This window comes from Dipodomys ordii, unplaced genomic scaffold (genome assembly GCF_000151885.1).
Source record: "Dipodomys ordii isolate 6190 unplaced genomic scaffold, Dord_2.0 Scaffold40, whole genome shotgun sequence".
In the NCBI taxonomy this organism is placed as follows: domain Eukaryota; kingdom Metazoa; phylum Chordata; class Mammalia; order Rodentia; family Heteromyidae; genus Dipodomys; species Dipodomys ordii.
In genome coordinates, this window is record NW_012267256.1 from 12,483,716 (window position 1) to 12,495,386 (window position 11,671).

The 11,671-nt window shown below is 41.3% G+C and overlaps 1 protein-coding gene across 5 annotated transcripts in view; it reads left to right on the forward strand.

Moving 5' to 3' along the window:
* Smarca2 (SWI/SNF related, matrix associated, actin dependent regulator of chromatin, subfamily a, member 2) overlaps positions 1–11,147 on the forward strand; it is a 171,243-nt gene extending 160,096 nt beyond the window's left edge. For all 5 annotated transcript variants that reach the window (XM_013018450.1, XM_013018453.1, XM_013018452.1 and 2 more), the window contains 4 exons: positions 225–326; positions 3,898–4,030; positions 8,355–8,497; positions 10,246–11,147. In XM_013018450.1, coding sequence (XP_012873904.1) covers positions 225–326; positions 3,898–4,030; positions 8,355–8,497; positions 10,246–10,281 — 414 coding nt within the window. In that variant the 3' untranslated portion in view covers positions 10,282–11,147. The remainder of the gene's footprint in view (positions 1–224; positions 327–3,897; positions 4,031–8,354; positions 8,498–10,245) is intronic.
* The last annotated feature ends 524 nt before the right edge of the window (positions 11,148–11,671 follow it).

The window sequence follows — 11,671 nt, forward strand, 5'->3', positions numbered from 1 at the left end:
CCCACTCTGTGCTCCACCCCCCCAACCCTCACCCCCACCCCCAAGACATAAACAAGAGGGTGGAAGGTAATGGCATCTCTGGGGTTGTATAATGTCACTCCCTGGCTCGGGAGGCGAGCAATGATACGCAAACACAAGGGAAAGTGGACTTCCTTAAAGAAGTAACAGTTGTTGTATTTCCCTCTTCCTCTCCTATCTTCTATTTTACCCACAATTTCCACCAGGAGAGAATTCGTAATCATAAGTACCGGAGCCTGGGCGACCTGGAGAAGGATGTCATGCTCCTCTGTCACAACGCACAGACTTTCAACTTAGAGGGCTCCCAGGTGGGTGTCACGACGACTGGGAGGTTCCTCACCTTGAGCATGTTCTTTTTAAGTGAAACATCTCATTTTTTTTTTTGAACTTTATGACTCATTGCTCATACTCAAGCCAAAGGAAAGTGAAACAGCTGGCCTAGTCTTTGCTACGGGTGGAGGCTTTGGCATTTTCGAATTACGTTTGGGCCATAGATGTACAGACTCCCAACCCGGGCAGGTTGGATCAAGGCCTTCCAGGTACTGCTGGTAGCATCATTGACTTCTGCCTTTGCACACTGTTATTTAATTACGTACACTTACCTTCACTTTTCTATTTGTAATCTTCCATCAGGAATTGAAAGTACTATGGCCTAAGATGGGGAAAAACTGCCTTTAATTGCTTTAAAAACAACAACAACAACAAAACCCACCTTTTGTAATTCTCGTTACATTCTCCTCTCCATAGTTAGCTAGCAAGCGGGAGTGTATACAAGTAACACTGAATTGATTAAAACCACAAGGGGAAGGACACTTCCACTTTAATTACAGCTCAATTACTCTCACCTTTTTTTTTTTTCTATTTGCATTCCTGGCCTAATGCGGTCTCACACCCAATGAAGAAAGCAGAATGCAATGATAGGCCCCTAGGCCAGCCAGTCAGCACAGTGTTAAACTACCCCTGGGCCTCTGCTGATCAGACACTTAACCTACATTCCATTCATCAAACCCAACACCGGGAGACTCTTCCAAATGAACCCCCCCCTCAAAGAATCATTGCATTTCCAGGTTTATAATAATTAATGTTTGTTTTATCTTAACCCCAAACAAAAGGCCTTAAAAGCAAGTTTTCTGTATTGGAAACTTGAAAGAAAGGTAGGATGAAAGCCAATACAAAAAAGAAGTCAAAGAGTTGACTGAGAAGCTTGTTGTGATTGATTGTTTCATATAGTTTCTAGATACATTTCCTAATTTATTTTATTTTATTGTAAAGATGCTATGCAGAGGGGTTACAGTTAGATGAGTAAGGCAATGAGTACATTTCTTATCCAGCATTGTTATCCCTTCCCTTTCCCACTCCCTTCCCTCCCCCCAACTCCCTCACTTCCCCCCTCCCCTCCACGCCATCCTCCCCACCCCTGCTCCCGCCCAAAGTTGTAAAGTTCATTTCCAATATACTGTCTTGTGGGTATCTTGTTTCGATGGGTCATCCTGTGTCTTTGTTTCAGCGTTTACATTTTCCAATTCTTTAATGTCAACATTATTATTATATGCATCTATTTTCCTCTTCACATTTCTGTCACACAACTGAAATGCAGGGAAAATTGATTACTCTCTGGTTAGTCCATGGTTGTCCTGCTCAACCACCTTTTTTTTGTGTGTGTGTGTGTTCCTGGGGCTTGAACTCAGGACCTGGGCTCTGTCCCTAAGCTTTTTGCGTAAGGATAGCACTCTTCCAGTTGAGCCACAACTCCATTTGGGGCTTTTTAGTAATTAATTGGAGATAAGAGTCTCACAGACTTTCCTGTCTGGACTGGCTTTGAACTGAGATTTTCAGATCTCAGCTTCCTGAGTAGCTACGATTACAAGCCCAAGCCACAGGTGACCAACTCACCTACTTTTGTATCTTGCCATTTGTCACCTTCTAAAGCTTTGAGGCTCCATATGTGCTCTGCAGAGTCACTTTATCTCTATACAGTGTTTCTCCAGTTGACAACTTCCTATATAGTCTGGAGCATCATTTCCTGCTGATCCTCAGCCTACACAGTTGCTGGTGCAGTTAGACGATTCCATCAACGGCTACTTCCCCACATCACTGTTGCTAGTTTCTTCTTTTGAGACCACCATAGATTCCCCCTGCAGATGTGACTGGTACAGACAGACCTAGAAAATCTTTAATTTCTTCATGAGACAGTAACAGCTGAGTGGCAGAGTACAGCGTCATAGCCAGGAAGCTGACCTCTCAGATCATCTCCCAAGCCAGCCAGGGAGGAAAGTCCATGAGACTCTTATCTCCAATAAACCACCAGAAAACCAGAAGTGGCACTGTGGCTCAAGTGGTAGAGTTCTTCCCTTGAGCTGGAGAGCTGAGGACCAGCGCCTAGGCCCAGAGTTTAAGCCCCATGACCAAGTAAATAAATAAACAGATAAAAAAAACATAAATAAGATAAATCTATTAGGATGTCTCTATCACATTTTGTTCGATTGGTCCCATTCCATAGTAGACTCACCCTGATCCTTCATTTTCCCCTTTCACTCAGAGTTTACCATGAGTTGCCCTATCATTTTGAATATAAGGGTCTTTACATTAAAAGAACAGGTTCCTAGAGAATATAAGCTATTTTTTTTCCTTTGTAATTTTTTTTAACCATCGTGGTTAAAATTGACCATCTTTTAAGGCTACCATTTAATAGTGTTGGTTTTATTCATGTAGTGTGCCACAAGTCTCCAGCACTTTCTTGTCGCCCAGAACTGACACTTTGTGTGTATAACAGCTCTCCTTTCTTACCTGAGCCCTGCTGACCACTCTCTGTTTCTATAAATTTGACTAGTTTAGATGCTCCATTTAAATCGAATCATCCAGTGTTTGGGTTTACCTTGTCATAACATGTGAGAAGATCATCTTCAATTTGAGGATTGAATAATACTTCATCATATGAATATACTACATTATTTCTAGTCACATATCTTTCTAAAAGGTTATTTTGGTTACTTCTAGCACTTGCCTATCATGAATCTTCTGAATATGGATATACAAATAGCTCAAGACGCAGCTTTTAATCATTTAGGAGACATACCTAGAACTGTGATTCCTGGATCACCTAGTCATCCTGGGATTTTTTTTTGTGTGTGTGTTTTTTTGGTTAGAGAAGACTACTTTTTAATTTTATGTCCTGTCCCTCTCAATACCTGCCAAGCCTGTGTGCATACATGTATTAAAAACCAAATATTGAGTAGATGAATGCTGACTGGCACTGATAAACATTTTTTGTTGTTGTTGGTCATGGGCCTTGAACTCAGGGGTGGAGTGCTTTTTACTTAGGCTTGTGCTCTACCACTTTAAGCCACAGCACCACTTCCAGTTTTCTGGTAGTTATAGTTGGAGATAAGAGGCTCACAGGAAATTTTCTGCCTGGCTTGGCTTTGAACTGTAATCCTCAGATCTCAGCCTCTTGAATAGCTAGGATTACCAGACATGTGCCACCAGCCAGCTCCAGGCTGATCAACTTAATAATAGGAAATAACATTATAAAGATTTCTTTGCCATAGTAGTACTGTAATATGTAACAGAATAATTCAAACAACAGATATTGTAATGCTGTGTTGTTGTTCAAGATGAGGATATCCTCATTCACCCTCCAAGCACACACACTTCCATATGATTTTAACTGCTTTCCAACGTGCTCTCTTTAGAATATGTGCCTCTTTTGAGAGTGTCTTTGGGTTCAATGCCATGCTGTTGACTTTCCTGAGGACATTAAGAGCTAACAGTGACATTTCTGCTAACAGTCTCGTAAAAGAAAGTTATGATAGGGAAGAGCCTACTGCCAGTGATGACCTCAGATGGCAGTTTTTAATAGATGCCATTTTAATTGTTTAGATCTACGAAGATTCCATCGTCTTACAGTCGGTGTTTAAAAGTGCTCGGCAGAAAATTGCCAAAGAGGAAGAGAGTGAGGATGAAAGCAATGAGGAAGAGGAAGAAGAGGAGGAGGAGGAGTCCGAGTCAGAGGGTGAGTCCAGCATCAGGCCTCTGTTCTTCCTGGCCTGCCCCCACCTGCAGATGCTCCATTTCCACAAGACTTGGGAGTTGGGCAGATCGAGATGCAAGTCCTTAATCTGCTTTGACCTTGTGGGTAACCTCAGGCCATATATTTAACTTCAAATTCAGAGACCTAGAAGTTGCACTTGAGCAGGTTCATAACATGTACCAGTGCGTAACGTTAGGCTAGGCATATTGCAGACTCTGAGCATGTTACATTTGGGTGTTAGTACAGTAATGCTGTGAATACATCCGTCTACCCCTTAGCACAGTGTTTCCCACAGACAAAGCTTGCAGAGTGTAAATCGTAGGCCCCACCCAGTGATTCTGAATCAGCAGCCTGTGCTGGAGCCTGCACATACGAATTTCTAATAACTTCCTACTGGATATTGATGCAACTGAGTTTACAACTTAAGAATCAGTCCATTTGGAAATAACTGTCAGTCTGAGCTGGAACTGTGTGGTCCACTCAGTGGTCCATAGTGCTGTGGTATGTGTCTGGAGGGATGGAGCTATTACTGTTTAAAATACTGATATTTTCCTCATCACGGATTGAATGTTGGTTTGCTTCTCTGTTTGTTTGTATGAGCTGAGGTTCTGAAATTGTGCACTGTAGAGTACTTGGTATCCTCTTGAATTTTACACCCAAGGAAAGAACCTTAATGTTTCAAAGGTGATGGCTCCCTTTGAAAGTCAGAAGCCTAAAGTTTCTTTTTACCTAATTGTATTACCATCCCTAATTTCTACTTAATACATGCCATTAGTCATTATCTATATGTAAAAGTGGATGTTACAAGCCTAGCGCTGGTGACACATACCTGTAATCTTAGCTACTGTGGAGGCCAAGATCTGAGAATCATTTGAAGCCAGCCCCAGAGGAAAGCCTGTGAGACTTTTTTTTTTTTTTTTGCCAGTCCTTGGGGTTTGAACTCTGGGCTTAGGTGCTATCTCTGAGCTTCTTTTCTTCAAGGTGACTGCTCTACCACAGCACCACATCCAGCTTTTTTGAGTAGTTTATTGGAGGTAAGGGTATCACAGACCAGTCTGGCTTTGAACCATGATACTAGATTTCAGTCTCTTGAGTAGCTAGGATTCCAGTCATGAGCCACTGGTGCCAGATACCTGTTAGACTTTTATATCCAATAAACTACAAAAAGGAAAAAAAAAATGAAGTAGATTTGTGACTCAAGTGGTAGAGCACTAGCTTTGAGCAAAAGAAGCTAAGGGACAGTGTCCAGGTTCTAAGTTTAATCCCCAGGACTGGCACACATACACACATATGCAAAGTATCAATGACCTGTTTAGCATAGATGACTGGGAAGATATTAAATTGTAATACAATTATACAATACTTTGAAGTTTTGAAAAGTTACCTTCTATGATATAGCATAATTTTTCTATATCAGATATATGAACGGATACTGATGAATGGACCAAATGTATTAATGGACCTCTTTGACTCAGGCTATTTGTTTCCATTTTGAACAATGCTGCCATATGTATGAAAACAAAACAAAGAAACTTAGTGAAATCATTTGAAGAAGGGAAGAAGGGGATATGGGAGAGTGATAAGGGGTTGATCTGTGTATAGGTGTGGAAATATAACAATAAAAACCCCCTTGTACAACCAGTGTATACTAATAAAAAAAATTCCTGTCTTAGGCTTTCCAACCTATAGATGATTTAAAACATTTTAAATGCACGTTCTGTACATATTGCCACACGTAACTGAGCTCCATGCTCACCCACAGAGAACCTACACGCCTTTCTCCTTATCCTTCAACACTATTTTTACTGACTCTGCCTTTTGTTTTCAGTTTAACCTCTCTCAATTTCATATGATTATTCATGAGATCTGATCTCTTAGCATTTGACAAATAAGTCTACACAACCTATCTAGGAATATGTTTCATTATTTCAGAGCTGCATCCCAAATCTGTTTTTAAATAGCTGTCTTCTTCGTATCCCATTTATCAAGTCACAATTTTCCCCAATTCTCTCTTGAGTCAATGAGTTAATTTTCTCTTGCTGCTACAACAAATGGCCCACACTTAATAGCTTGATACAACAAAACTCTGTCACAGTTCTGCAGGGCACAAGTTCAGCTTGGGTCTCTCTGGACTAAAAGCAAGGTGACCGAGGCCTGAGCTTCCTGTTCATCCCCTTTCCTTGTTCATCATGGTTGGTGGCAGCCTCAGTTTCTGATGATAAGAACTAGACTCCCGTTGGATTGTTGGTGGTCAGCAGAGGGCCAGCTGTAGCAGCACTGTTTGGCTAATGACCTTAGCTCCATCTTTAAACCCAGCAGTGACAGGTGGAGTCTCTGGGTTGCCTCCCACTTCATGTGTCAGCCGATTACAAAGACTCACCTGGAAACCTCTCACCTCAAGGTCTGATGATTTTAGCAGCTTGATCACTTTGTCTGTGTCAGATGGGTGACAGGTTCTAGATTGTAGACATCGCAAGGAAGGAGAAGTCTAATACTCTGCCTAGCAGGCTTGGTAATTTGAACTTCTCAGAGTTACATATGGTGGCATCGTGGATGCTGACTGTGGGGCTTACCTTATAGTTGGCTCAGGTGCTTGCTTGCCCACCACAGCCTATGGGATGTCTTCTTTTTAGAGGTACAGAGCTATTAGCACACACGCGTGATAGATTTTGCTTCTCCCACACTCCAGGTGCATTGACATGGTGGCCCAGAGAATCTATTTCCTTTCTGACTTTATTTCCCTGTGTTTTCTACCCTCACTCACCTTTGTAGGGATTTCACTTTGGAAATCATCTAGAATCTGCTGATAGGAAAAGCTCACAGGATCCGTTATTTTAGAGCATTTATACATTCATTAATAGGTAGTCCTTTTTGTCTGCAGTCCTTTGCTGTCTTTCATTCTGAATTTCTCAGCTCTGAAGGCCTGCCATCTGAGCGCACATAAAGCAGCAGACTTCTGGCAGGATGGATAGAAACTTTGACTAGGAATTCTGCTTTGTTTCCTTGAATCAGCCAACCATTGCCCTGTTTAGGATGGGGGAAGGGCAGATAAACCTTCAGTTCAAAGTCATCTGGTTGTCATCACTGTGTGAGCTTATATTTCCCTGTGGGAAGTCTGAAAATTTCTTATCTTAGAGATCATCTTCTGGAGTTATGACCCTCTCCATTATAGTATCTCTCTGCAGGTGTCTTGAGAGCCACTGAACATAATATGCTTAGGAAAACTGGTGTAAGTGAGTGATCCACATTCTCAGCCATCTCAGTCGCAAAGTACTAAGGCTGCCTGTCCCAGAACAAGGCCATAGATCTTCTTTGTTCCCTGCGACACACACCTGTATTTGTGCTATAGACCTTTAAACTCTTTAAGTGTCTTCATTTCTATCTCTAGATTGCCCTGTGAGGGTCCAAAGGACTGTAGTCCTCCTAAAGGCTAAGTTGGCAGAAAACTGTCAGAAGCTTACCCGATGGGGTGCTTCTACCTGCCCCTCCCCAACCCCAAACACTGCCAGGATAGGTTAACACAGGGCATTATGGGAACTTTGCTTGTCCCCACAAAAAACACTTCAGCACCTTTCACTGGTGGCCTGGCAAAATAATATGCACGGTAACCATAGATGGAGGCGTTACAAGTGTTGATAAGAAGTAAAAGTAGGCAAGTCTGATGTGAGCTGATGCATAAAAGAAAAAAAGAGAGAGAGATGTGAAATGTATGTGTATGGTGGTGTATGTGTATTTACAAAATTCAAATATGTGTCTGTAACATGGTCTTGAACTTTTTATACTATACATACAGAAATGGAGGTATTTGTATACATGGACTATGTTTTTTTATTTTTATTTTAATTTCCTGCAAAGAATCACCAGAAAGAGAATCAGGGAGAGAAAAGAGAGAAGTTGTTTTCAAAAACACAAAATGCAAGTTAAAAACAAGATATGCCTTTCAACTGTGTGCCTTGCCCGACTTTTGAAAATTAGTACTTCAGTTTTCTTTTTAAGTCAGTTACTGACGCAGTAAAATTATTGGCTTTTTCACTATGCACACTGATTTACATGTAATATAAAATATCTTGAATGAATGCCTATGTACCTCATAGTCCCTGTTTAGCCAGAAAAAGAATCCGTCTCCAGCTCCTACCCTACCCTGCATCAGGCCTGCTTCATAGGACTCAAGTGATCTTCCAGACAGACACAGGACCAGGGCAAAGAGCAGGCTGGGGTGTTCCGGGCACTCCCGGCGGGGTCATTATCTGTAAAAAGACTTCTCTGTGAATCCTCACTCGTGGGTGTTTCTGATTTCCTTTTGTAGCAAAATCTGTTAAGGTGAAGATCAAGCTTAATAAAAAAGACGAGAAAGGTCGAGACAAAGGAAAAGGCAAGAAAAGGCCAAACCGAGGGAAAGCCAAACCTGTGGTGAGCGACTTCGACAGTGACGAAGAGCAGGATGAGAACGTAAGTACACCCCTCCCCCCTCCGATGTCCCAGAGGCCGAGGGGTCCTGTCCCCGCTCTGTGCCCCTGTGGCCACCCCTGTGTCTCTGCCCCTTCTCACAACACTGAAAATGAGACAGTCTGGGGAGATTTCAACATAAACAGCTACGTGATGTCAAACAAAGCATCTGGGTGTTTTGTTTTTGGTTTTTGTCGGTCGTGGGGCTTGAACTCTGGGCCTGGGCACTGTCCCTCAGCTCTTCAGCTCAAGGCTAATGTTCTACCACTTGAGCCACAGTACCACTTCCAGTTTTTTCTGGCTTATGTGGCGCTGAGGAATCGAACCCAGGGCCTCATGCATGTGAGGCAAGCGCTCTACCACTGAGCCACCTTCCCAGCCCCAACATCTGGGTTTTTTTATATTGCTTTTTCCCCCTTTTGTGCCAGCAGTATGGTTTGAACTAAGGACTTCCCACTCTTTCCCCTGGTTGAAGCTCTACCACTTGAGCCATGCCTCCAGTCCAACATTTTGCAAATAGAGGATGTTTTATTTTTCCTTTCTTAAAAAGTTACTCTTAAGTAGTTGTGTCAGTGTCAATGTGAATACAATACATCTTGATGAATGTCAGCCCTCTCATAAAGATAGAGTACTATAGACTTTTTTGCCCAAGCTAGCTTTGGTCCTTTAATCTGAATGGCTTGAATTACAAGTGTGAGCCACTGCTATTTGGCCTTGTATATTACTTTTTAAAATAGTATTTTTAAATGAAAAATTGTGAAATCGATTTCCCTTCCCACTTATCCCTTTTCAAATCTTTCTTTTCACTTACCTGCAAATGTTATTTTTCTTCATGGCCTGTTAATATTTTATATTCATCCCAGCACAGTGCTTACCATATAACAGATTAGACAGAACAATGAGAAAAATCTATTGTGATGTCAGAGGTCAGGGATCAAGTTGCTACTTAAGGTACCATACAAATTAAGTATCTAGAGGTATTCTTGTTAATATTTGGAAAATTCAGGCAGAACCTAGCGATGTGTGAAGCTTAGGTTTCTTCCTACACAGTGCACGTCCAGTGCCTAGCATCATGAGAGACAGATGTCACTAAAGATATTACCGAAGTCAGTACTTAGGTTGTGAATGCTTCACTCCACGTCCAGAAGCAGGTAAATAACGGGGCCAAATTCAGCCCCTGGTGTTATACCTCAGTCCTGGTGGCTACGTCTGCCTATTTAGAAGACCCAGGAGCAACTACTTCTGTAGTACCTCCCTTCCGTTCACTTTGCAGAGAGGCTTGTGTACGATGACACCTACCCCTTCCACGTTTTTTTCTTCCTGGAAAGGTGATTTTCCATTTTAGTGTATAAGCTGGTAGTTGGATTTTTTCTTCAACACACTGCCACTCTGCCCTGATTGTGAATTTCTAGAATTAGGATATTTTCACATCTTCAACTCCTGTATGTTTCCTTAGATGATTTTACTAATAAGCTAAGCATCAAATGCATGCTCATTGTGCTTCTCCCATGAATTTTCTAAAAGAGATCTTAAAGGAGACATTCGTAGCCATAAATTTCAGAAGCAGCGAACAATCGGCACAGCTGATAGGGTGGGTATGGCTTTGGGCTTTTCAATATGGACCTGTCCAACTTAGCTTCTAGCTTGCCCAGGACTTCGAAGCATCTTTCTGTCTTTGTCCAGAATGAGATTTGGATCATGAGCTCTTTGTGAAATATCATTGCCTCTTACCTTTTTTTTTTTTCTTTTAGGAACAGTCAGAAGCAAGTGGGACTGACGATGAGTGATCACCCGGACCTTTTTTTCCACCATAGAACTGAATCCTTTCCTCTTCCCTCATTTCTTCCCAGTGAGTTCACTTGTCCTTGGTGGACTGGGTTGTTTCTACGTCCTCATCCTCATCTATAAACTAGCTTTAGGATAGTGCCAGACAAACATATGATATCATGGTGTAAAAAAAAAAATACACACACAAATACTTGTAACATATTGTGACCAAATGGGACTCAAAGATTCAAAGATTCAAGCCAACAAAAGCTTTTGATGGAAAAAAATATGTGGGTGAAAAGTATATTTCTATGGGTGGGTCTAATTTGGTAACTGTTTGACTGTGCCTGGTTTTATCAACTGTTCTGATGAGAAGATTTTTTTTGTGTGTGTCTTTTGTAGTACCAATAACCAGGAGAAGCCATTAAAAGCCACTGGTTATTTTATTTTTCATCAGGCAAGATTTTTTCAAGATTTTTATTTGTTCAGTACTTTTTTTTTTACACTGTGATACATATAAGCAACTTTAATAGGTGATAAATGTACAGTAGTTAGATTTCACCTGCATATATACATTTTTCCACTTTATGCTCTATGATCTGAAGAACAAATGCTTTTTGAATTGTATAGGATTTATGTCTACTGTAAACATTGCTTAATTTTTTTTTCCTTTTGCTCTTGGTTTTAAATTTTTTGTTAAAAACGCGATTGACGATTGCAATCTTTAGAGTGTATTGAACGGCTCCCTTTGTCCACTTGACCTCCCGAGTTCCCAAGGTGTATTGTCTCCTCCCTAAAGTGTACTTAATCTTTGCTTTCTTTGCACAATGTCTTTGGTTGTGAGTCATAAGCCTGAGGCAAATAAAATTCCAGTAATTTTGAAGAATGTGGTGTTGGTGCTTTCCTAATAAACACATAATTTAGCTCAACAAACGTTGCCTCTTGTTTTTAAGTCTTAGGGCACTGAGATGCTTGGGACAGAGGTGGCAGTGTGCTACATAGGGCTGGGCAGGTTCTGGCTATAGAACACATAATAAGGGAGAGAGAGAGGGAGGGAGGGAGGGAGACAGAGGGAGGGAGAGAGAGGGAGAGAATCTGCTGAAGTCATATAGATATGTTTTTAAGGAATAGGAAAGCACATTACTTCCCTGGCTCCTGCCTATGAAATAGTTGAAGAGAGATGCTTCTATGGACCAAACCGCCCAAAGTCCCTCCTCAGTCTCATCTTGTGACTTACATTCTGCTTATTTGCCAGAAAATTTATGAAGGCATTTATATAAAGATTTCAAAAGTATCCCATTGAAAGACTGGTTCAGTGAATATCCATATATCCTTTGACTCAGAATTGACAATCATTAATACTTATCCTCCCCGCCTACTTTTTAATAAAACATCATAAAAATAAGTTGC